Here is a 25,856-nt window from a genome sequence, read left to right as displayed (position 1 = left end):
AAAACTCAAAATAACCGAGCCGATAAAGCGAGAAGGACCCAAGGTATGCGCTTTTGGATGAAAATAGCATAACCGATACCGAAGGGTTTATATGATATTAATGTGAGCGTGTTGATGTCTGTATAGTGGGACCCATCCAGACTGAATGAGAGCAGCACATTCGTTCTGGGATCCAGGGCAAATAAGTAAGTGTACAGAGGTTTGCTCAGATTGTTATGTTATGTTATGCTTGTGTGTATAGATTTAACAAGGGCCGGTGTATTTGCAGGGCTTTGGGGATGGGGGGTACTAGAGGAAGAATCTACATCAAACATGCAGAGCTCTTCAAGGTACTTTTAGTCTTTTTCTGAACACTCATTAAGCTTTTTCTGTGATCATGCAGAGGCAATATTCTTTTTTTTTTTTTTTTTTTTTTTGGTTTCAGTATGCCGCTGATGCTCAGGACAAACACTGGCTTTCAGAAAGACAGCACATGAGAGCTACTGGTGGAAAGATGGTGAGGAAGATGTTTCTAAAACGTGGAACAATGCAACCAGGAATGAACATTTTTAACCTTTGGACGTCCAAGATGTGGTTGAGTTTATTGCTTTACCTGATTTGGAGAAATATAGCGTTTTTTATTACATGCTCGCTAGTGGATCCTCTGCGGTGGATGGGTGCCGTCAGAATGAGAGTCCAGACAGCTGATCGCAAGACTAAATAAAACTTCACAGGATGTATAATTGTGGATAATTATGTTTTTTATTAGCTGTTTGGACTCTCGTTTTGACGGCACCCATTCACTGCAGAGGATCCATCAGTGAGCAAGTGATGGAACGCTAGATTTTCCCAAATATAACAGAAACCAATACATCTTGAATTGCCCGAGGGAGAGGATATTTTTCAATAAATAACCCCAAAATTACAATGCGTCGTCTCATTTAAACTCTTTCTCCTCTCAGGCCTATCTGCTAATAGAAGAGGATATTCTTGATCTTGCCCGAAGTGAAGACTACAAGTAAATTAACACTTTCCTGCTAAAAACACACAGTTGAATAAATTTTACAGACCACATGCATCATCATCTTTTTTTTTTTTTTTTTCAATCTTAGGGACTGCCCTGACTTGAAGATGGATGAACTGAAACCGTTTCTAGTGCCAATCTGGATGGTGGAGAAGATGCAGAAGGCGATGGAGGCACAGAAAACAGAAAACGACCTTGTCGTGTAGTGCCAGCCTCGCCAGGCAAGTCGTTGGACCACGGACGCTCTTGAGTGTTACCAATTTATCATAACTGTAACTTCTTGTTGTTTATTTTGTTTGTGTGATGTTCACATTAGACCCAGGCATTATGATCAAGTTGCCCAGAAATTGTTGTGTTGGCAAATCAAAATTCCCCATTTCAATTCATATGCTTTTGTCTAAAATGGTATGAATCCGATTTCTCTTTTCCGACAACAAATGTGCTTTTTCATGATTTTGTATTGAAAAGACTTTGATATCTTAGACACATAGGCCTTAATGATTTTTTTTTTTTATTTTTTTTTTTTTTACTGTGCTTAATGGACATTTTGTATGTTTGTTTTTGTGTGCATTCTGTGTCTTATTTTTTTTTTTAAACAAATCAATTTTATGAATTGTCATATCTGCTTTCAAATGGAATTTAAGTAGTAGTTATTTTCATTTCCCACTTATTTCTCTTTTTAAATATATTGCATTGTTCTTAAAAAAAAAAAAAAAAAAGCTACTTCCTCTCACAGCAGAACTATGCTATGAGCTGTGATGTTTTTACCTGATATTATCTTTTGTAAATTAAATATGTTTTTAAGAAAAGAAAAAAAAGAAAATTTAAAATTGGTTTGGTAAGTATTTAAGTTATTTTCTAAATGAATTTCATACCTGTTACACTCATTTAATGTCTGTTATAACCGAAAAAGTAGAAAAGTTTATTAATGTATGCAGATATATTTACCAATAAACAGTTTTGTGCTAAATTGTGTTTTTAAATGAATACGCAAGCTTGTAACTAGTAAAACCACCGGTTAGTTGGATGCGTTGAAAGAAACTAGTCAACGGTCATGGACACGCCCACCCGGCCGTATTACCCAATCAAATCAAAGTGTTTCGTGCCTAACATCAGCGCTGATTGGTTGCTACGCGATTGCTTTGTTCGTAATCCGTGCTTCTGATTGGCTGAACTCATCGTAAGGCGGAGAATTCTGTATAGCAACCTAAGTTTAAACAGGGGGCGGGATGTGATTTAAAAAAAATCGTTCAGCGATCGCTTAGTGTTGTCGACTGCACTGAACACAGCCGGTAATAATACTGCTTTTAATGTATATCAAATTCATATTTATATACGTTTTATTGTTACGTTGCGGTGTATTTTCTTTTGTTTGTATAAATTAAATGGTCAGCGCATTCGTTAACCAGATACCTTAACCTGAGTATGTGCTGTAGTTGATTATATTTTAGCTTCAGGTAATTTTTTTTTAACCGTTAGTTTTCTATGACTCCTGCTTTAGATTATCACTGGCTGCTAAACTATATTTTGAGTAACGTCTGGCCTATAGCCGTTTACCTCACATTCGAATGAGAACCAGTTTAGCACGCGAAGCCGAAGCGGTTTATTTCTGTTAGTTTTTTTTTTTAAAACAAAAACGGACTTCGTTTCAGCCCTCGGTTTTCATCCGCTTGATTCGGTTTCCGGTTAGTTTAGTCGGGTCGGCGTGAAGCACGCGCACGCAAAGCATACATCGTAAACGAGCTTGGCGTGTCGTAAATCGCTTTAGGCGATGTAACGTTAAACGCGCGCGTTTTAACGAAGCGTTTTCATCCTGTCGCAGGTCGGACGCGATGGCCTCTCAGAACATGGATCCCGCAGCAGCCTCGTCGACAGCAGCGCTGAAGGGCGGCGAAACCGGCGGAAGCGTGTCCAAAGGGTCCGTCACTAAAAGGTTTGATTTGCTGCTGGTATTCCCTTTAAATGTCCCTTAAAAAGAAATACACGTGTGAACTGTGACAACTACAGTTCCTAAAGGCTCGTTCGTTTTGTTTTGAAGAGGTCTGCCTTTAATCACAACGGTATTTTAATTTAATTGTGCATTTCACTGGAGTTGAACCATATGAAGCAAACAAAGTGTGCTGCTGATCTGGATGCCTGTGCAGTTGGTTATTAAACTCAAAAGACAGGGTCGCAAGATATTCATACCGAGTGACAAGTTTGTCAAACAAAAGTATTCAGTGCATCATATATTTTGTGTGTAATCAAGCATTACACGGATTCTCTTTTCATGTTAAATAACCCTGGCGTTTGTCTCAAAGTCCTTTTTTAAATGTTAGTGTTATGTCCAACGGGAGCATTTGTTATTGTTCATAACTGAGTTAGAAAGTACTATACATTTTTATAAGTACTTTAAGTGGAAATCCATTAGGACTTTTTGTGCTTGTAGCCGGTGCTAGTTGTTTGCCTGCAGTTAAAAATGTATTGCATTAATTTTGGCATCTGAAATGAGAAAAAAATAAATAAATAATAATAATAAATAAATAAATAAATATAATAAATAAATATATATATATATATATATATATATATATATATATATATATATATATATATATATATATATATATATACACATTATTTTCAATGTCTGATTTTCCCTGTAGGCTTCAGCAAGAGCTGATGACTCTAATGGTGAGACTTTTTTTTTTTTTAATTTATTATTATTATTTTTTTTATACAGCTGGTATTTTTTGGTCTTTTTAACTGTAGTTTGTTAACTCTGGGCTTTGTTAAATGCAGATGTCAGGAGACAAGGGCATTTCTGCATTTCCAGAGTCTGACAATCTCTTCAAATGGATCGGCACGATAGATGGAGCTCAAGGAACGGTAGGAATAATTGTTGTTTTCCTCCCCGTGTTGTCAGGAAATAGGATTCTCGCATGCAAAATACTAAAATGGATAATTGGCAGCTTGCATAAGTCAATCATCTTTTCTCCCTGATCAGGTTTATGAAGGTTTGAGGTACAAACTTTCACTGGAGTTTCCCAGCGGGTACCCCTACAACGCCCCTCGGGTGAAATTCATCACCGCTTGTTTCCACCCGAATGTTGATGAGAATGGTTTCATCTGCCTAGACATTTTAAAGGACAAGTGGTCTGCACTTTATGATGTCCGCTCCATCCTATTGTCCATTCAGAGTTTATTAGGAGGTAGGTTATGCTTTTGACGTGACTGGTGCTAAACATTCAGAAACTTGGATGACTTTTGATTCGTGAGTTGAAATTAGGCCACGTTCATTAGGAAGTTTTTAATTGAAGTTAAACCACAATGTGAAACGAGTTGTGACCTGATTTTTAGTAACTTGGTAGCGCCTGTTTATGCTATAATGATGCTGTAATTTAGATCCAAATTCTACTTTTTCTTTGTATTCAGATCGGTTTTCTACCTGTCTTGTCTGGACCATTGTACTCATGAATTCTTGTTTTTTAGAACCCAACAATGATAGTCCAATGAACTGTACAGCTGCTGAACTATGGGATGACCAGGAAGGTAATGGTTTATGCCAGTTTCATTATTATTATTATTAAGTTTAGTGTATAAGTTATGCATCCTAACACACTTCTAATCACTTTTATTGCAGCCTTCAAAGCTCATTTGCACGCAACCTACAAGAACTGACCACAAACATCAACATCCGCCTCTTGTTTTATCTGCGTCTGTTTTCTTGTTCATAATAATGTACATTTTTCTGTAATGGGTCTGTGTGTATATTATTTCTGTGTTGTATTAAACTTGCCTGAATAAAATGCTAATTGAATTGGTGGCCCAAATTATTGGCGTAAGCGGAGGGGAAATAAGACCAGAATGTTATGAGAATTTTTTTATTTTTGCTAGAATATAAAGGCTTTGCAGTGCTCAACTTAGAATATAGTTTGCAAAATGTTCTGTCTTGAAAAGGTTTACAGAAAGCAATAATTAGGAATTTTAACTTATTGCAGAATGCATGTCTCTAATTCAAACCTTCTATTTAACCCAGTTTCAGAACTTAGCTAAGCAGACATAGTAGACAGCCTACTTTGCAGTTGTGATGATTGCAACATCCCGATGTGTTATTTTGAGACACCACCTCCACTTCCATGATGTCCTCCAAGCTTTCATCCTCTTGCCCACCATCTTGGGTTGAAGCGCCTTCTACCCAGGCTTCTTGTGTGGGCTCGACAGACCACAGTGGAACGTTAACTCTTTGAAACATTTCTTCAAGCAGCATATCAATCTCCGCTATGTGGTTCTTCAGGTCTGGGCTTGCGGTCTCCTCTAATGATAACCATGGTGTTTGCACCATGGCCGCTCGAGCTGCTACTTCCGAAGTTCCACCCACGTAACCTGCGTTGACGAGGGCTTGTCGATCTTTGCGCTGGGTCAGGGGGAAGATCTCTTGTAAGACTTTGACCTTCTTTAGGTCCTGCTGGAAGTTTTCCAAGCTGGACAAGAAGATCACCCAATGTCGTTCAACTTGTTCTTTGTCCTCTTGTCCTTGCTCCATTTCTATCAGCAGACTTAGCAGCCTCCGGTGAAGCCCTGAAACATGAGTCGATCGAGTCAAACTCTCAACAGTTTAAATGTGGCGTAATTTAATATGACCACGCGCTAGTTTTTGCAGTGCGGAAAAATACTGAAAGGGCTATGTAAAATTCCTGCAGCACAAGCATCGGCAAACTGCTTCCTGCTTCTGTTTCTACTTGTCCAGTCTTACCTGAGCATATTTTATAAGCTACTGTCCTGGTTTCCTCCAGCTCCTCTCTAAGAAAGCTCCCATCCGTGTTGCTCCCCAAAGAGGTGGCCATTTGCTGGAAGCAAGCTGTCACTTTGCTCAGGGCGGCCTGTGCCTTCTCGCATTCGATCACCTGCCTCTTTCTGGTTTGGATTTCCACCACTGACTGCCTCCAGCGATTCATTACCACACCTAAACTTTGCAGAACATTTAAGAGTTATTGATGATCTTAACCTCAAAATGGCACTTGCCTATTCTGAACTGTTATTTGAAATTATATATGGTAGATTTGGTCTTAACTTTTTTTTTAAACGGAGCCTGGTTTGTTAAAGTTCTGTTTTAAGAACGAATGTACCACTTTGATCAAATTTTATTGTAATAATGTTCAATGTAAAGGCTACACACGTTCTCATTTGTATACCAAAAAATGTATAAAAGAAAAAATTCACTTACTAGTGACTGAGTCTCAAAGAAATCTGTCGGATTTCATAGCCTTCGGAAACTTGCGAGTTGTTTTGACAGTCCTGTTTCTCAGTGCTGATTACATCTGTTGGAGACACTTCTGCCAACCTCCTTGTATTTGTACGCTCGCCTATCTTCTTTTTTCCAAAGCTTTTATAGGGGCCGGTCTTCAGGGACACTTGTTAAAATTAGGCCCAAACCTTGCAGTCCATGCTCCCAGAATACCCTGCACTGTAGATCATTTGAAGTTCGTTCTTTCTCCGAAACACATGTAGTGTTGCGAGGACAAGGTTTTTGATCAAGAGATCCATGCATAATGAATTTCTGTGTGTGGTTGTCTGTATATATATATATATATATATATGTGTGTGTGTGTGCTGTGCACAGTGGTTTATGTGAAGTTAATTGTCCACAGGGAGAGTGGTATGGTATTGTGGAGGAACAGACGGAGATCCTTTATTGACTCCCTTGTGGTTACTTGGGCTTGTTTGAAAGCTGTGTGTCGCTTGATGCAACACGTATGCTCCCGTGGGTCAAATCTCCTGAGCAACACCAGTAATATTAGCTCATTCAGTTAGCAAAACAGCAAAGCTTTAATAGGCACTAACATAATTCTTCAGTCACAATTATAATCAGCTTTGCACACTTAAAACTGTGATGTAGGAGAGTATTTCTTTTATATGAAGTGAGATTCATTAATTACTGAATTCATTAGACTGCAATGAAAACCCAATGTATACCTTGGTCATTGTTCTTTTGCCAGAACTGTCCACCTTTTTCAGAACAAGCCTACTGTGATTAAAATTATGGGAAGTACCTACAAATAATTTGATATCATAAGATTGCGCTACAGATAATCCTTATCCTTTATCTTGATCGAATGGGCTATAAAGAAGTCAGGAAGGATAGCATTATGTTTAATATATTAATGTGGCAATACCACTGCATTATTTTCCTGCCGATTGTTTTCATGTTTCCCTTTTATTCCGCCGTGAATAAATGAAAAAATACATTTTTGTCTGCTCTCTTTAGATTTAATTTACCATAAAACATGAATAATTCCATGGAGTGCCTTAAGAAAATAGAATTTTTTCCCCTAGATCCTTTTGTCTCTGTCCAGGTTTGTTTTCACACACATGCTGTAAAATTTAATCGTTACAAAATCTAGACATATATTGCTGTATATTTAACAAGTCTGTAATATTACTGTATCTTCAGGAGTTACATTGAAAGTAATTTGTTAATGCTTTTACTGTTTTTTTTTTTTTTAACCTTAACCTTTTTAACCTTTAATGCTTATTGCATAAACATTTTGCTGATTGTTTACAGTGTAAACGTAAGTTACTCCCATAATTTGCGTCAAGCGTGTCCAAGTATGGTAAGTGTACGTAACAGTTTAATCTGGAGTTCTGTTAGATACGGAAGAATCTTTATTGAATATCTAACAGGTTGCTTAAAAGTATTTGTTCATTCTCATAGCAATGACAAACACAACTTCACTTATTTTACATAAACATTACAGCTTGGCCATTGACATGCCTTACAAAGGCAACTAGGAACTTCAACGAGAACATTGAGACAATGATTGAAATTATACCACAGATATTCAATAGATAACGGGAAATGAACAAATTCATCTAGTATTGTTGAACACATCCTGTGGTTTCCATATTAAAGTGTGGAAGGACTTTCATTCTCCGTTGCGTGTTATTTATATCACAGTTTGTTGAAGACCCATTGGGTGAGCTAAAGACGATACAAAACCACAGCGATCTGATGCAGTCCAAAATCGATACCTCCATCTTGCATTGGTAATCAAGCTTTAACTGCTAAAGTCAGGTACAGTTGGCCCTGCATACAATGTGAGGTGAGTTACAAGGAGTTCACTGGTAGATGCTGGTATAATCTGGTGCGGCGGAAAAAATGTGATGTCTGGGATTAGTAGATATGCATCATTTGGCTTTTGTTCTTTTACAGGTCTTGCTAGTCCAAAGATGAGCCCTAGGACCGATCGTAGGGTGTTATGTGGCAATGGCCTCCATGATCTCGTGGCACAAACATTGGCAGAAGCCGTAAAACACGCAAAGGACCAGGGTGGAGGGCACCAGGCTGACCAAGATCACTCCCATCGTGAGCTGCTGGATCATCAGCAAGTAGATCCCCAGCGGCAGCGAGCTAAAGTAGACCAGGCAGAGGAAACCCATTAGAAAGCGAGGAACCGAACGAGATGTCCAAGCCCGACACTTCTGCACAGGAAGGTGGCAAGGCAAGGAGTCCAAGCTGGCCGGCCGATACAAGCGCACCATGTTCAGCATGCTCATAGAGTCCGAGGACTGCGACTCTCCAGGGACTTCCATGATTGTGATGACGAGGCAGTCGGAGGAGCTGTGGGCCTGCTCGCCTCCGCTGAGACTGTTGGGGGTCAGAAGAACCTCGCCGCTGGGTGTGGTGCCACTCTTACGCGCCCGGTCCTGGTAAGTCAGAATAGCCAGAATGTTGCTGTCATCTTGAAGCAACCAGATCTCCTCGTCGGGGACGTGAGTCTCGTGGCGACAGAAGGGGCAGCTGATGATGCTCGGAGACGAGTCCAGCTCCACCATCTTCTTTAGACATTTGGCACAGACCCGGTGCAAGCAACTCAACACCTTGGGCTTGCGGGCTCGAGTGTCAAAGCGATTGTAGCATATCTTGCACTCCAGTTCCTCTACCGTATAAATAACCGGTGCCTGGGAGCTCTCGGTCTCTGAGTCGGACTTCTGGCTCATCCTGAGAGATGGAGCGTGGCCACAGCCGAGAGGAGTGAAAGAGCCAGAAAGCAGGTGCAAATGTTCAAATTAAGCAAATTTTAGTACGCTATAGGAGCAGCACCTGAGCGCCGTCCTTGCTAGCCCTTGTTTTTCTGCTTTGCGTTTGTTTTTCACCAACGAGGATTGCTTAAACTCATCTTTTCAAGAGCTTGCGGCGTATAATGCTGATTCCAAAAAATCAGTCCACAAAATAAAATTTTAGTCCTGATGAAAAGCTTAACATTGTACACATGTCCACGATAAGACACCCTGATGTATTTATGACAGGCAGATTAAACTAAAACACAAGAATACAGAAATTCATTTCATGCTAGATGAGGCTCTCCATTCACTGTCCGCACTCAATTAAAGAACTTACTTGGGTTTTTCCAGCATGGTTTAGAGAAAGACAAAATCAAAGAGGCAATAAAGTTAGTTGACATCAGAGAGGTCCAAAAATATTCCATAGCAAGCATCTGCCAGTCCCTTTGAAATCAGAGTCTGGACACCAAGCGTGAATTTGCCTTTTTTATCCATAGCTGACTCTAGAATGAGGTGGAAGTATCGCAGATTCAGATAAAGTCAGCAGAATCATCCTGAATACTGCCAGATATTTTCTTCCGGCAATGGCTACACTCGATTATGACCTTCAACTCTGAATGCTCACATTGTCCCTCCAAGCACTTTGTTCATTCTGCAAAAAAAAAAAGAAGAGACAGACGTGTCATGCAGATAAGAATGCAATTGTTTGCAAAATGCAAAACGTTAACACTTCGCAGCAGATCTGAAGAACACAAGAGGGAATAGCTTGATATCTGCTCTTACCTTATGTAAGTAAAACCGTTCTAGTGTCATTGAGCCAGCGACACTAAAAACCCTTTGCATTCATCAAGCACTTCCTATCAGCTGTATAGATGTCAACATAGGGGTGGGTGTGTGTGATAGAACGCATGCACACCAACAACAAAAAACAGTTATAGTTGTTCCTCCCAATATAAAGGATAGTGGCTAATTGTTGACCTTTTAGTGACAAATTCCTAAAGTTTTTAGTTACATCCTTCATTGATTACTAAAAGAGCAGCTAAAGGAGGTCCTCAGATGCCGTAGGCGTGGCAAGCCGTTCAAGAGAAGGCCAACGGAGGCCGTATAAGTTGATTACAAATGTAATTAGCTCCCGTATTTCTTGATTCCCTGCGGATGTGACTCACTCGGATCTGACAGGGCGGCAAACAAGTGATGCAAGTGGATGTTAACAAGCGAGCGCCGAACGTCCAAATCTAATTTCCCACTACGAAACATTTCATTGTTTTTCCTCCTCTCTCTTTCCATGTCTCAAAGCGCAGGTTGTTCGAATTTGAAGCCGCTCTATAAATAGCATGCGTGCGGCGCTAGAGGATACAGCGCCCCCAACCTTGATGACTGTGATAAGGACTGTCACACACTCGCACACACACTCGTGTCCAACAGCAGAGGACGCAGTGATGCGCTGAAATTATGACTTTGACATTGTATGGCAGCTTGTCTCTAAGGGTCCCTCTGCTCGGTCATGTAAATGGCAGCGGAGTCTGTTGAATAAAAGCCAGTGGGTCAACCCTGACATCTAAGAGGGAGCGAGAGGAGCGAAGGTTAAAAGAACGCAACTGTCATACAGAATTCATTTGCCATTAAAACAGCGGCGAGTCAATACATGCTAAGGGAGCATCTACATTTAGCTGAGCAATCAATGCAGTTGCAGTGGAATATATTAACTGCGTTATACTTGGCTGCAGACATGGCTGCAGTTTTCATGGGCTTGTAAATAAAGATGAAGATGAAGAATGTGCTATTTTTAAATGCAATTTGCGTGATGCAGAAATTCCGGGGCTGGACCTGAATTTATCATCACGTTGGCTTTAAAAAAAAAAACATTGGCAAGAAAACTGAGCATGTGTAGCCTAGAACGACAAACATATGCATCTGCTAAATTAGTTCATACTTCTGTTTATGCACCATTTCTTACGAAACCTGTCAGAGAAAACCTGAAGAAAAATGAAATTATAGTGTGTATATATATATGTATATGTGTGTGTAATATTAAAATATGCAATTTTCAAATTTGTGATTTTTAGATGTGAGGTGGAGACCTAAGAAATGAGACCTTAATTACCTCATTTCAATTAAAACAACTATTAGGAATAATGGGAATTAAAGCTAAAATTATTATAAAGCCAAAAACTCATTCACTCATTTAAATAATGAAAAATATGGAGAAAGGTGTGTTTTTTAATGAAAATCTCAATGCAAATCTAATTGTCTTTATACAAAAAAATGCATTTATTTTAAGTAAAATGAACATGTTTAGTGAGATGCACTCAAACGCTCTTAATCCTGAGGTCATGAAAATGAAAAATCAATTTCTATTTATATTAATCATTGTCCGCTCAGGATATCCAAAGTGTCCTGTTTCTAAAATAATTGAATTTGAAAGCCGATAATGATGAAAAGTGTCAGTTGGTGTTTGTCGTCTTCTCGCTTGGGTGACCTGTAGTGCCAGTAACCGCAGGAGACGATTGCGTCTGTGTGTAGGCTATGTGTTTGTGTGAGAAGCGGAAATAAAGATGCGAGGGGCGTTCACAGGAAAACACCATCTGTGTCCTGGTGCTGTGGGTTACATAAATGATACCAGTTCACCTGCCTGCTCCAATGTTTACGTCAGCCTTTTGAAGAGCACGCAGGAAATGCTTCTCGCTTTCGGTGTTAAGTTTGAACGGGTAAACCTTTATTTTAATTGCGCTTTCTGGGATATATAATAACGCCACGTTGAGTTAAAAAGGAACACTAATATTGATGCTATCGGTCATTTAAGTCAAACTGGTGGTTTCAGGCTGACACCTGATGTTTACTATCCACAGATATGCAGATAAATCCCGTTTAAAACAAAAGGAGAATTGACTACACACATCATTTTAGATGCATTAAAATAAAGCACAATAACCTATAGACCGCCCTCATGCCCAACACAATTCTCCTGGCATGCTTGCATTATTATGATTCCAGTGATTTTATTTGGAATAAAGCATTTTGCTTTTTCGGTTCCAAAACAGAAAGCTTTTTTTTTGCAGTAGTGTACATTAGATGTGCAATTGATGCTTGAGAATTGCAGGAAGTTACAGACCTCCTTGCGAAGGACCGTTTCAACGTCCGTGAAGGACAGATTAAAGAAAAACGTAAAAAAAGCAATGCTCCCTACCGCTATCCAAACCGAGTTTATAACCTATTTTATTATAACCTAATATTTCCGCGTGCAACTCATATTCAGGACGTTTATGCATTTTATGCACACGCTTGAAGTAGGCTGGGATGCGGAAGCTAAAGGTCAAGTTCATCCTGAAGAGCGTTTCTTCATATATCACTGGTAACACGCAGTTATTGTTAGTTGCTGTTGTTTCAGTAAACAGCTATAAATTACTGTTAAACGCTGGCTGCATTAACTACAACGGTACCGTCAGCCAAAAAGTTGTTTTATAGGACTGACAACATAGTGTTACGATTGATTTCCGTGCCAAACTAAAGAGGCCTAAACAAATCTCCTATTAATTCATTTTGACCAGTAATTTAATTTCTGCCAGAACTGTAAGTCATCGCCTCCCGTCCGGACATCAGCACTGAATGTACCTTCGTCTCGACAGCTGAACGGAAGGATATCAGACTCTCCAGCAAAACAAGAAAGGCGAAGAAGGTAAACTGCCACGGATACATTTTCAGACCAGTTCGATGCATTAAAAAAGCACTTACGAAGAGTTGCTGTTAAACATAGTGTGCAACAGAAGATAACTTGTGAGGTCTCTTTTAATATCAAAATTTCATTTCTGGCCGTGCAGTAAAAAAGTGCTTGTTTTTTTGTTTTTTTTTTGCAGTCGTCGTTCCTGATTTAGTTTGACAGCTCACTGAAGATTTCACATGCAAGTTTGCCATTGTATTCATCGGAGCGCACGTACGAAACAGACCGACCCACGCAGGTAACCAGTGGCCTAGTTTACGGCGACCCTGTCTGCAGCGTCCGGGAAGAAGGGGCCCAGCTGTGCGCGGGCCCCAGATTTGGAAGAGATATTTTGCAATGTCACTAAAAGCCCTAAAAGATCAACCCGTCCTCGAGTGGCCGCTGGGTTTTGCCAAGACGTGCCATTTTGCAAGCGGGAACGTCGCCAAGGCTGAACACTGTCGCCGTAAATAAGTGTAATAGGGGGTCGGGGTGCAAAGCGCTCCTTGCAATCCGTCCGTGTTTTTCGTGAAAGCTGGAATCGGAGGATGCTTTTGTGCCATTCTGATGCTTTTAAACGTGCGTTGTAGTTTTTAATAACACGTCTGTGTCTAGCATCTAGAGTCAGTCTCTTTAAAGTGGCAGACTCTATTAATGATGGCGTTCAAGAGGCTTTTTCAGTGAGGTAATTACAATTCATCCTCCACATAAGACATTATATAACTGCTAAGACTCTCTCTCTCTCTCTCTCTCTCCATCTCTCTCAGTTCTCTCAAGGACTGTATTCACAGTTCATCAGAGAAGAGCCCGATACTGCTAGATATCATGTGCTTTAATACAATAACTCTTTAAATCATTCAAACAGTTCTTAGCAACTGATTTATGCACGCTGTTATAAAAGGTTCTATTTATTTCCACTCACGTTCATTAACCATTTTTTCGGTGCAGACTCATCCTCAGACTAATTTTCACATCCATCAGTCAAAATATTGAGAGTTACGAGAGATATTTTCAACGCATTTGTCGCGGAGCCAGCTGGCAAACGATAAATGACAGGCAGACCTATGCAAATTAATTACCTTTAATTGCACGAGCTGATTATAAAATCATTACCGATGCGATTTCATCATTGCTAATCGGGACTAATATGATTGCGAGAATCAACAGTCTCCGCAATCACAGTTCTGCATCATCTAGCGTCAAAAAATATTTACTAGCTGCTATTTTTAACGGCCATCGCCGGTTTAGATCCAACAGGTATTTTTTTTTGCATTCATCGACTGGGGTGTAATTTATTAGAGCAACGGAAGAACAGCAAACGCACTGATATATTAAAACGATTCTAGTTTTTGCATTAAACAAACACAGTGTCAGTGGCGGCGAGCATTACGGTGTTTGTTTGGGGGTTTTTTGACGATTTTACGTCGCGCCGTCGCTTATCCGGCTCATAAGCCGATTTAGTATTCACATGACAGCTCGGATAAATCTGTTTACTCATTAAAACTAATTTGCCTTTGGAAAAAGTCGCGATATGAAATGCACGAAAGCGCTGCGCCGAAGCGTCGTTTATGCGTTGAAAATGCGCCTAAACATCTGACGTGAATTAATAGTTTGACGACGAGACTCGAGGTTTATGCCACGAGCCGTAAACGTTTATAATCCGCAGTTCTCGCCAGCGACACTCACCTTTAGGTCTCGACTGCGTCTTTTCCAGCCTCGTCCTTTTCCCGTCCAAAATAACAATCGACCGTTAGCGCCACATTCTCCTTTTCTCGTCGCTTCGTGGTGAGTCACAGTCAATCTCGAGGTCCCATCTGTCCGACCACAACTGCTACATCCCCCTCATTGCGGTAATGCTACGGCATCGGAAGCCGCACGGATCTCTCCTCGGTGGTTGCTGTGGCAACAGGAGCTGGCGCGAGCTCCGACCGGTGTCGCCGAACTAACGCGTTTGACTTTCTCTTACCGGACGCACGTGAGCGCTGCGCGGCGACGACAGACGTCGAGTCGGTGGCCTCTCGGACGCTCAGGGATGAGTCGGACATCCCTCGGGAAAAACAAACTCGTCGGGCGCCTGTTTGAATCTGCCGCTTTGGTGTTTTTTCCTCGTTTTAAACAAGGTCATAACGAATGACGGCGCATTTTAGGAAATGCTCGCTCTTTTGTTAGCGCTTGTTGCACTCGGGAAGCCGGTTGTGCCCCTGACAGTAACGCTGCGAAATTACCTTATTAAACGAGTTAACATGGCGGGTGACACAGCAAAAACAACTAGATTAACAACCCGTCATGAAAGCGTGCACTGACAGCGACCCTAGAAGCAATGAAGATGAAAAATAAAATAATGATGGCGTATATGACAAGTATGCAAGGAAATGAAAAAAGTAATATAGTTAGGAAATAAATGAATGGAAACTAAAAAGTATAAACACTTTTTTTTATTTATTTATTTAAAGTGGCTCTGTATATTATGTATACAGACGTCCTGTCGAATTGCACATGACTAATTATAGATTATTTAATAGCTGAATTAATTTGTGGAGGTTAGAAAATGTACTCATTTGTAATTATTGAGAGGCGTGCGGAATTTAGTAGCAGTTTCCGAGTGAAAATCGCACAGCCCTGTGTAAATATAGCTTTTTTCGTTTAATTGCACACTTTCTTATGCAGTGTCGCGGGATGCTGTGTAGTCTGTCGCGCTGCTTCAAATGTCACGTCGAGCACTCGTTTGGATTACAGACACGCTTTCAAAGGTCAGTCCGGCAGATGGCGCCATTGTTGTTGCCAAGGAACGCCGACCCTTGAAAGGTGTCGCGAGGATGGACAGGTGTGAACGACGGGAATCGCCGCACAAACAGACTCGCATCATTCGCACCTGTCTTTCTAAAAATAAGCGCGGCGCCTTTAAGAGTCCGGGCGCGATAGGTTTATTTCAATGCACTTAAACCGCAAAAGCCACGCTGTAGCGCAACAAAAGCATCAAATATGTTTTGCTTTGCTTAAATGCATTGTCGTGTGAATGCACGACGCGTTTCTGTTTGTGTCTGAGGTCGTGAGATGCCAGACTCGTGGGTGTTTGTCGCTTATTGCGAGCAGAGACCTGCTCCACGTGTCAAAAAGAAGAGTCTCCCTCGCTCGCGGCACCGAGGACCCTTTTCTGTGCATTTCTCGCAAAACAATCGCACACGCGCTTGCCGCGCTCTTGGTTTCACGCGCAGGGGTTCGTGAGGGAGTTTCTTTTCAAACAGGAAGCTGCGCAGCATCTCTCGCGCTCTCACGAGCGACCGAATCATTACCGACTGACTGACACTCCGTCCCGTTGCCTTAGAAACTGAACTAAACCAAACCAAACTACCGATAACCGTTTTTATTTGGCAGAAAACGATTCCGCGATCGACTGCTTTCAGCTTTTCCGCTTTTTTATTCTTTTAAAAATCGCTTTCGCTGCTTGGACGTTGGCTTGAAAACTTTTCCAATGAGTGAATTATACGATAACATCGACGGTCAAGAGGAACTGTACTTTCCATTGCTATTCCTGTACAACCAACCTGACTTACCTCCAGATGACCAAGGTTAGCGAGTATCACTAACTATTAATCACAATCAACTTTCAACATGCTTTCCTCTGATAACAAGTGTTTTCTTCTGTCCTCTAGAATTGACCGTGTTTTTAATTTGCATAGAAAACAAATAACTATTAATCGACTTACTCGCAATAATAGAAGTATGATAGTATATAATAATACTGTGGTACTGCATGCCACTCTAAGATAATTCAAAGAATTGAATTGTATTACTATTATTATTTTATTTGCATTGTTTTACCATTATTGCTACTATTTTGTAATTTTTCGCTTTGGAGAATTGGAGCAGATTCAAGTCGCTGGGGTTTAAAAGTAGGTTGCACACATTGTGTGAAACCAAAGATGTAGTGGAAACTAACAGCTAACCGTTTAGTGCTCTAGTTTGGAGTCTGCTTATTTACAGGAAACAATAAAAAATGTATTAACATCCAGGTCGGATATAATAGTAATATACACTGCTAAAAGGGGGTGAGACTGTTCTTAATGTGTTTTCCCGTTTGTTTTTAGTTGATGACGGTGGCATCCCCTCCAGCCACGTTACCGGTCAAACTTCCCTAGTCGCTCAACAAGACCCGTCTCTGTACGATGAGGAGTCCGTGTCCCAGCTTTCCCACCATCTCCCGACCAATGACCTTCTCACCTACGGCCAGTCTGATTATAGACACCCATCCATGCTTGGCGCGCCCCAAGCCAACGGCCCGAGAATTGAGATCACCTGCCCTGACCTGTACCAGCACGACCATGTCCACACCAACCCTGTAAACATAAGTCGGCCCATGCTCGACATCCCTTACAGGGAGAACCAATGCCTCAGTCCGGCTAGTAGCACCTCGTCCACTAGCTGGCATTCAGATGGCTGTTCTCCCGGGACGTACTCCCCCTGCATCTCTCCCGGTGCTGGTGAAGGAACCCTAGCCGGTTTGACCGAAGCTGTCCTTTGCCCGATGATGCAGGCCATCCAAGCTTCTGGTTCTCCCAACACGTCTCCTCGCACCAGCATCACAGAAGACACCGTCCTGGACCGCCGTCCACGTTCTCGCTCGGCCTCGCCGCAAGGGAAGCGCACTTACGCCGAGTACAAGACCCAGAGATCTCAAAGCCCCCGTTTTGGCCGAGAAGAGCCCGCTGAGTTCTACCCGCCGGCAAACTTGGAGAATCCCGTGTGCAATTTCAGCAACAGCTTGACTAAACCAGTCCCTACTAAAATTGTCCGCCCTAATCTAGAGTATTCTGTCTACGCGGATGGCCATATGGGCATGTTCCCACCTATGTCGGAAGTGAAAAAAGAATTCACTGTGGAACCGAGCTATTACAGGCCTGCCAACTGGTCCAGTCAAGCTCTCGCAGGGGTTTGTAGGTACGATATAAACGATTGATCAATAGGTTCGGTGACAAAGCAGCCGTTTAAAAGCCTTTGTTCACTTTCATTCGTAAAAATAAGCCTTCTTTATTGGCATCGGTGATTAAAGGATACTTGGAAACATTTCAATGCACAACATTTTCGCTATCATAGAAAAAAGTTCTTTAGATTATTTAGCTGTAATAAAAAAGGCTTCTTATTACAACTAATTATAAACAACACCATAATATATTTGTTTTTCCCATCCAATGGCCTCAAACTTACACGTTTCACTTCTAGAACCTCAAAAATGCCTCAAATTGTAGTACCAAGATATCAAATGCGAACAGTTTCTATGTACTTAAAGATTTGCTAGCAAATTCTCCCAATATTACTCGATCTAAGGTGCCATTTTTGTATAGCTTTGTACCCAGCTAGTTTCTGATAAACATTTGAGGTAAAATTGCTGCTTACATAAAGTCTCCAGAGCTATGAAAAAGATATCTTTGAGCAATAAGAATGCCAGATTATCATTGTGCATCACATTAAAATGTTTGCACATCTAAATGTGGCCCAAATGCATTTTTATTACTGTTTATTATTAAATGATCTGTGATGGTTATTGTGATTAAACAGTATCTCATCTCTTAGTATGCCAGTGGCCGCGTTGCCTGCTCTGGAATGGCCTCTTCCCAGCAGCACTGAGCAATACGAGCTCCGGATAGACGTTCAACCCAGACAGCACCACCGGGCCCACTACGAGACAGAGGGCAGCCGCGGGGCCGTCAAGGCGTCTACTGGAGGCCATCCTGTGGTTCAGGTAAATCAAGGACAGTGCTGCTTATTTAGAAGAAAAGTCAAAGCCGTGGGAGGGCGGAAAGGTTGTTTCGTTTGGTTTGGTAAGGATGCGTGGGGAGCGAATTTAACAATTGTCGAGAATCGCTGCGTGTGAAAAAGTGCGAGAGCGTTTGTGAAAGTGATTGAAAGTGTGTCGGGGGAAACAGAGACGGCTGTAAGTGAAGCGCTTGATAACCGAAACAACGGGAAGATGGAGAGAGAGAGATAATTTAATCATCGTGGTGACGTTATTTCCCTGTCGCAGTGCTGTGTCCACATTTAGGGAAATGAAGATGCGTGTTTTTGTCGTTGTTATCGACAGTATGTCATATCATCTACACTGACTAAACCTTTCACTCAGCTAGCATGCATACATTCACTAAAGACACTGAGCAAAAAATTTGCATTGCATGCAAGCACTTTTTGTAATGCAACCTTTTTATTTATAGTTTATCCGCAAATGCTAGTTCTTCCTTTGATTGTTGGCATACTGTGAAGCATGCACAGATACAAACTGTGGTTTATGAACTGTTTTAGTTGCGAGGATACACCGGGCTGGAGCCGCTGGCTCTACAGGTCTTCATCGGCACAGCTGATGATAGGAACCTCAGACCTCACGCTTTCTACCAGGTACACCGCATCACCGGCAAAACTGTCTCCACCAACAGCCAGGAGCGAATGCTGAACGGAACCAAGGTCCTAGAAGTGCCGCTGGAACCCAAGGAGAACATGAGAGCTGTGTAAGAAGATAGTGATATCACATAAAGATGACTGGGGCAAGTTGTCACATGGGAGAAGTGGTGAATCACAATAGCTGTGAGATTTTGAGTCAAAAATACAATTACACGAATCTAACAGTGGTTTTAAATGCTTAGTAAAAAAATATATAATTAGCCAATTTTACATCCCAAACTATTTTATTATTTATCATTTCATTTTGGGCAAAGATTGTATCTTAAAATGTAGATTAAGCCATTAAATAGCTTAAAACATAAATTTAATATGCCAGGTCTTCAACTTCAACTCAAAAACATTACCTGCTATTGGATAGCATCATTCTTGGACAGTGATGGTGACAATATTCAACAGCGGTTTTGTAGACTTGTATTACTTTTAGTAATAATCAGAATAAACTATTCTGTAAAAAAGTTGCAAATAACTCTTTATATTTAAAAAAGTTGTCGATAGTTTTTATTTTTAGAATATAAAAAAGAGGCACAGGAACAGGAAGTGATAAAAGAACCAATGATTCGCCTGCTTATTGCCCGTTTACATTTTTAGAGTTGACTGCGCTGGGATCCTGAAACTGAGAAATGCCGACATTGAGCTGAAGACAGGAGAGACGGATGTGGGCCGGAAAAACACGCGAGTGAGATTGGTCTTCCGTGTCCACGTTCCTCAACCCAGCGGACAGTGGATCTCTCTCCAAGTGTCCTCGCAGACTATTGAATGCTGTATGCATTAAAACTTTTCATTTAAGAATTTTACCCATTCATTGTAATGCATGCTATTTGCATTTACAAAATCTATTCTTACCACACAACTTGCCAACCAATTATAATTATATATTACATTTATACAGGCACAGTCATCATGCCGATTATATCAGAATGGTCAAATATTGTATTTTCAATATTAAATGCATGAATGCCGCCGGTTTTGTTACAGCTCAAAGGTCCGCTCATGAACAGCCTGCGGTAGAGCATCTGGATTTGGACCACTGTTCGGTTCTGGGTGGACCGCAGATGATCCTTAGGGGTCAAAACTTCACATCAGAGTCCAAAGTCATCTTCTTTGAGAAAACAAATGGTAAGTAAAACTCTGCAGCGAGAGGCTTGGTCACATATATTTTGATTATAAGTGTAATGGTAAACCAATGTGTATTTCAGTGGCTAATGTGGGTGTCTAGAGAGCAGAGAGATCGGCTGTTGCTCCAAAAAGCTTTCGGCTTCACTTAAAAATGCAAATTAATTAATTGCAACGCATCCAAATCCTTTCTGGAGTCTCTCTGTATCTCTGATGTGACTCGCTGCTAGGCTGAAAGACACACATCCTTTAATGTTAGGTCTAGAGTTTCAGTGAAAACGAATGGGTTAAGGTGTAGATTCAGTTAGAGCGATGTCAATCTCACTTTACATGAATAACTCTGACAAAAGGCGAAAGTAGATCTTGAGCTCCTGATTTTGTCCTGCAACGTGTTAAAAGCTCCAACCATCGACACATAACTCTTTTAATATTTGACTTCTCCATGCACTATCAGCCATCTGTGGGGAAAATTAGCATATGATTTGTTTGAAGTTGTATCGATATGCTTTGCATATGCTGAAAAATGATGGTCCGGGCTGGAGCAATGAAGCTCTGGGTTGCATGGTAGACTGCAGTATGGTTTGGCCAACCTTTGCAACAACATAAGTGAAAAAGAAGATAAGCCTTGCAAAGCTTGCATAAACACACACACACACACACACACACATCTACATAGCCGCCAGTTTGTCTGTCAGTGTTTGAAGACGTCAGAAACCTCAGAACCAACACCTACGCACTATACATAACATTAAGATATTAATTTTATATATTAATTTTGTAGTTGCCATTAAACACGCCTAACTGCATGTTCAAATGCTAAACTCTAAATCTGAAACTCCTCTTAAAAATTTGCACATTATTTTCCGATTATTATGCACGCACTTTATTGACGTCATATTTAAAACCAGCGTTTGTTGCACGCATAAAAATGAAATACAAGAAACATCAAACAGTCGAGAAACATCAAACAGTATTTCGAACAGCAGCGTCCAGCAGAGGTTGAGTGAAATCTCAGTGTCACAGGACTTGACGACAATAGCATATATCAGCCGTGACTAATACTGACATCCTATAGAAACGGCCTACACTTTCTGACGCAAGCAAAGTTTTAGCTGCACTTTCCATTTAGGTGTGCAGTGCGGTGCGAGAGGATGTGGTTATGCTCTGCACAGATAGCATCTACAAGCACAGAGACTCTTTCCTTTCCTGTACTCAGTTGCAGAGCAGCAGTAACACAGCAGGAGAGTGGGAGTTTCATCCACTATGCACGAAACTTTCTCTTTGTTGCTCATGTAGAAGTCACAGACCAGATATTTCTTGTGGCTTCCAACATTAAATAGTGAGAATGCACATTGGGGCGGGCGTGTGTTTGTGAGCGGATGTAAATTAGCTTCTGAGTTTTAAAAAAGTACGCTACCCTTCAAAAGATTGGGCTCAGTAGCTTTTGACAGAAGGTTCTCGCAAAGGCAGAATTTATTTCATCATAGATACAGCGATATTGTAAAATATTATTACGATTTTATATATCTATATGTTTCAAAATGTAGTTTATTCCTGTGATCCTCAGCTGCACTACTCCTTCATTTACTTTAACTTCTGATTCTATATGCTGTAATTCATAAAGAATACACTAAATCGTCTCATGTTTGAGAAAATTATTTATAGGGGATTTTTTCGGCATTCAAACGACTGCGTCATTGTTTTAGTTGACCTTCAGTTGTGGGAGGCTGAGGCGAAGGTTTACAGAGACAAATGCACATCTGTAAGTACTTCAGAATATTTGGAGAGCAAAGTAATACGTAGCCTTGAATGAAGCTGGTAAATTTAAGCTGTGTTTCTTATCAGAACCTGCTGTTTTTGGAGATCCCTCCATATCGAGACCCCAACATCTACCACCCGCTCAAAGTTAAATTTCACGTGCTGAATGGGAAGAAGAGATGCAGCCAGCCCCAAAACTTCACCTACACACCCCTCTCCGGTGAAACCTTCAGTCTCTTTATAACTGCTTCTTTTAAGAACTGGATTTAAAACTGATTCAAATAATTCGATTCCAAATGTTTGATTCCAATTCCTCTCCAGTGCCACAGATCAAAGCGGAGCCGGTTGAAGAATACCAGTATGCACAGTTGAGCTGCGCTGGGCATCCCATTGCGGGCGTCTCTCCTCCCTCTTGTCATCTGGTAGACGGTTACATGATGCCGAGCGGCCCGGCGTACCAGCGAGCTCACTGCATGTACCCTGCCGCCCAACAGCACGCACCCATGCGCTACCCGCCGGATCACACGGCGGCGTTCGTGCCCAACACCTACCAGCACACCTTGACAGGAGACAGCTTCCAGACGGCCACCTCTCTGTTTCCCACCCTCGACGTCTCTGAGCTCTGCTCCGCCGCGGCCCATCAGAAGGCATACGGCTCGAGGGCGTCCCCAACCACAGGGAGATCCCCTCCGGCCCGCGGCCATCAGCAGACGTACCTGCCGGTGCAGCACCAGAGGAACGTCAGTCCCGTGAGAGTCTCCATCAAGCAGGAGAACCTGGATCAGGCCTATCTGGATGATGGTTTGTGCTCTTATCATTAAGTAGACTAAAAAAAGAAAAAAAGCATATTGTGACCTTAATTTCACGCAATTGCAATTTTCACAATTCTATAAACCCTCATTTGCACGTCCCAAGTGTATGATATAAATGTGCAATTCTGAGAAATAAACTCACATTTGCGAGTTACAAAGTCAGAATTGCGTAATATAAAGTCACAGTTGTTAGTTATGAAGTCAAGCTTACAAGATATTCTGAAAACACAAGGTTTTTTCTGACAATTCGGAGGAAAACAAGTGTGAATTGTGACTGTATCACACAAAAGCTATAAAGTCTTAATTCCGACTTCATAACTCACAATTCTGACTCTTTCTTTTTTTCAGAACTGTGCGATATATAAACTTGCAATTACGCTAAAAAAAAGTTGCAATAACCTTTTCACCTTGTTTTTTTAAGTGGTGGAAATGGGCCTCTAGAAGTTACCACTGATTCACTGATTAATCTGTGTACATCAGAATCACAAAATAGTTAGTTTTGCTTTAAATAAGGTCTTTATGATATCAACATTTTTAATAACATAGAAATTTAATCATTCTTCTCACTAGTATCAATATGACGGAAAACGAATACTAGCCTAAATAAAGTAATAAAAAAAAAAAAGACATATGTATATATATCTAGAAAACCCAAGGTCACTGAAGACAAGTCATCAATTAAAAAAGAATAAGAAACATTAATAAGCTATAAAAGAACAATAAGCTACAGTAGCACATGTATTTAATCAAGTTCTCTTTTGCTTCTGATTGCGCTTTAACGGCTTAAAATCTCTTCTTTTAAACTGCAATGCTTAAAAATGTTGATGATAGTCCAAAATCTCTACCAGTTATACTGCTCACCCTTTATTACATATTACATATTATTCATACAGTGGCAACAAAATCATCATAATTTATACATTTTTCTTCATTTTTTTTTCTCTCAGACTTTCCTTTCTAAATCTCCTGTGCGTTATACCATTTAGCTTCGACCGTGTTCACAGTATGGCCGTGTAGATGTGGTATAGGCTTTTGTTGAAGCATCAGCTTGCACTATTTTAACTTTTTTTTGTTTTAAACAATCAAATATAACAGTGCCAATCCTGGTGAGATTTGAACAGCTTTTGGTTTTAGATGCTTTCATTTTAAATATTTTTTTTATAGACCTACTTATCTACTTCTTCCAAAAAAAAAAAGATATATATATATATATATATATATATATATATATATATATATATATATTTTTTTTTTTTTTTTTTTTTTTTTTTTTTTTTTTTTTTTTTTTTTTTTTACACACATGAGATTTGATAAGTTGATATGATTTTTAGTTTATAATTATGTGTATATGGGGAATTTTTTTTTTTTTACTATTTTATGACCACTATTACAATTTTGTATAGAAGTTTAGATTTTTATTGAATTATTGGATTTTTATCAGTTAATGTGAAGTAAATGTTAACACGTTTGGTGGTAGTTTCAGATGATTCGAGATGTTTAATGCATGCTCTCTTATCAGGCGCCTCTATATGGGTCAGTGCTTCAGTTCTGCCAGAGCCTGTTAAATATTGAGCTCTAACAGACCTAAAACACACACGCAGGGACAAACAGGACACGCCATCGATCTCACAGGAAAGCATTCAGTCACTAAATAAACTCAACGTGTTCTTCATTCACGGAAAGCCTGGCGTAGCTGATATCGTGAGCCACGTTTTGCTAATATTACACCACATATGTAGATGAGTTTTTATTTCGTGGCGTCTGCGTGGGCCTTACAAAGAATCCCACCCCCGCTTCAGCTGCTATTTCAGGATGATTGTACCTGTAAACCCTACCCCTCCTGTCCCCTGATCTAATTTTAGACGGAAAACTTTCCATTTTTAGCCCACTAACTAGTCTCAGCAGAACAACAGGAAGCAGAGAGGGTCGGGTCGGCTCTGTGCTGTCGGCTGCTGGTCAGTCCGTGTAGTGCAGCGCGTTACATGAAGATCCATGAAAAAGTCTTGTTAGCGAGCATAAAGGGTGCATCACTTTAATACCTTTGAGCAATGTGTGGAACAGAAGTTTTGCGTTGGATTATTTCTGCTGAGAAGTAGGCTAGTTACGCTCACTAATGCACATTGCAGAGTAACACAAGTGTTACGAAGACTTTTTAAGACCAGGTAAAGAAACAAGGCGTGAGCATGTTCTCTAAATGAAACACAATGAGTTGTATTAGCAAAAAAAATAAAAGATAAATGTTTGAAAAGCTTTGCTCCAAACCAACTGCAAAAAGTGCTAACGTCTAAAGGATCTTACGTTAAGATGCATTTGTGAAGTCAAACGAAATAAAGTGAGTTTATGTTTAAAACAAGGACAAATATATGCCGGCGGGCTCAAACGTTTTTATACTTCATTGACAGATTCTTATTTTAATCATGAGCTCATTTTTTTCGTCAAAAAACAAGATTTCATATCTTCATGATATTTGTATTAAAAAACTAAAAGACGGAAGGTATTTTTTAACATTTAATGCCATGACTGTGAATTTAAAACTCTGTAAACAGCAATGATTTCATTTTTTTTTCTCTTGCAGTGAATGCCGTTATAAAAAAGGACCTTGTTCATAAAAATAATCTCTGATGTCAACCGTGGAAAAGAAAAGTTCATCCTCTTTCGAGATACAGCATCACCACAGATGAAGACGTCTTGGCATTGATATCTATTTAAACGGCTGGTTTTTCATATCTATGATTTGTACACACATCTTTGACTAGTAACATCATGATAGATATAACATTAAGCGTGCTTTACTGTTGTTTATATATATATAAATATGTAATGCCTATTTTCTCAAATCATGTTTTTTATCAAAATTTGACCTTTTAAGACATATTTATCGATGCACGTTTCAAATAAAATGTTTTAAAGTGCCTGCTTTTGTTTTAAAGAGTAATGTGGAAAGTTTACATCAATATAAGACTGTCTTAATGGCTATTTA

The 25,856-nt window shown here is 40.3% G+C and overlaps 5 protein-coding genes across 6 annotated transcripts in view; 3 read left to right on the top strand and 2 right to left on the bottom strand.

The window, feature by feature from the left end:
- LOC122347588 (deoxynucleotidyltransferase terminal-interacting protein 1) overlaps positions 1-1,973 on the top strand; it is a 4,999-nt gene extending 3,026 nt beyond the window's left edge. Inside the window, exons 8-13 of the mRNA XM_043242972.1 lie at positions 1-43; positions 127-185; positions 269-329; positions 425-496; positions 942-997; positions 1,092-1,973. The exon at positions 1-43 is cut by the window's left edge and continues 3 nt beyond it. Coding sequence (XP_043098907.1) covers positions 1-43; positions 127-185; positions 269-329; positions 425-496; positions 942-997; positions 1,092-1,209 — 409 coding nt within the window. The 3' untranslated portion in view covers positions 1,210-1,973. The remainder of the gene's footprint in view (positions 44-126; positions 186-268; positions 330-424; positions 497-941; positions 998-1,091) is intronic.
- A 217-nt stretch (positions 1,974-2,190) lies between these two features.
- On the top strand, positions 2,191-4,802 carry ube2c (ubiquitin-conjugating enzyme E2C). The gene is made up of 7 exons (XM_043241710.1): positions 2,191-2,295; positions 2,826-2,936; positions 3,649-3,676; positions 3,785-3,871; positions 3,990-4,194; positions 4,475-4,534; positions 4,626-4,802. The coding sequence occupies exons 2-7, from the start codon at positions 2,836-2,838 to the stop codon at positions 4,661-4,663; spliced, it is 519 nt and encodes a 172-aa protein (XP_043097645.1). The 5' UTR covers positions 2,191-2,295; positions 2,826-2,835; the 3' UTR covers positions 4,664-4,802.
- A 113-nt stretch (positions 4,803-4,915) lies between these two features.
- zgc:109913 (regulator of G-protein signaling 9-binding protein) lies at positions 4,916-7,475 on the bottom strand. Its single transcript, XM_043241709.1, has 2 exons — positions 5,739-7,475; positions 4,916-5,563 (listed from the first exon to the last, which is right to left on the bottom strand). Exons 1-2 carry the CDS (start codon positions 5,938-5,940, stop codon positions 5,031-5,033), a joined length of 735 nt encoding a protein of 244 aa, XP_043097644.1. The 5' UTR covers positions 5,941-7,475; the 3' UTR covers positions 4,916-5,030.
- Positions 7,476-7,625: 150 nt separating this feature from the next.
- On the bottom strand, positions 7,626-14,723 carry LOC122346850 (E3 ubiquitin-protein ligase RNF182). The gene is made up of 2 exons (XM_043241708.1): positions 14,430-14,723; positions 7,626-9,698 (listed from the first exon to the last, which is right to left on the bottom strand). Exon 2 carries the CDS (start codon positions 8,981-8,983, stop codon positions 8,240-8,242), a length of 744 nt encoding a protein of 247 aa, XP_043097643.1. The 5' UTR covers positions 8,984-9,698; positions 14,430-14,723; the 3' UTR covers positions 7,626-8,239.
- On the top strand, positions 9,708-25,790 carry LOC122346849 (nuclear factor of activated T-cells, cytoplasmic 2). Of its 2 annotated transcripts, none has more exons than XM_043241707.1 (10): positions 9,708-13,428; positions 16,832-17,681; positions 18,315-18,483; positions 19,038-19,240; positions 19,782-19,954; positions 20,169-20,309; positions 22,013-22,068; positions 22,152-22,284; positions 22,386-22,865; positions 25,452-25,790. In XM_043241707.1, exons 2-10 carry the CDS (start codon positions 16,996-16,998, stop codon positions 25,496-25,498), a joined length of 2,088 nt encoding a protein of 695 aa, XP_043097642.1. In that variant the 5' UTR covers positions 9,708-13,428; positions 16,832-16,995; the 3' UTR covers positions 25,499-25,790. The 2 variants fall into 2 exon arrangements, with proteins under 2 accessions (XP_043097642.1, XP_043097641.1); XM_043241706.1 differs by lacking the exon at positions 9,708-13,428 and adding an exon at positions 15,923-16,312.
- Positions 25,791-25,856: the final 66 nt, after the last annotated feature.

The sequence above is a fragment of the Puntigrus tetrazona genome, chromosome 6 (assembly GCF_018831695.1).
Source record: "Puntigrus tetrazona isolate hp1 chromosome 6, ASM1883169v1, whole genome shotgun sequence".
In the NCBI taxonomy this organism is placed as follows: domain Eukaryota; kingdom Metazoa; phylum Chordata; class Actinopteri; order Cypriniformes; family Cyprinidae; genus Puntigrus; species Puntigrus tetrazona.
Note: the sequence above shows the minus strand (reverse complement) of the source record. Positions and strands in the feature narration are given on the sequence as shown.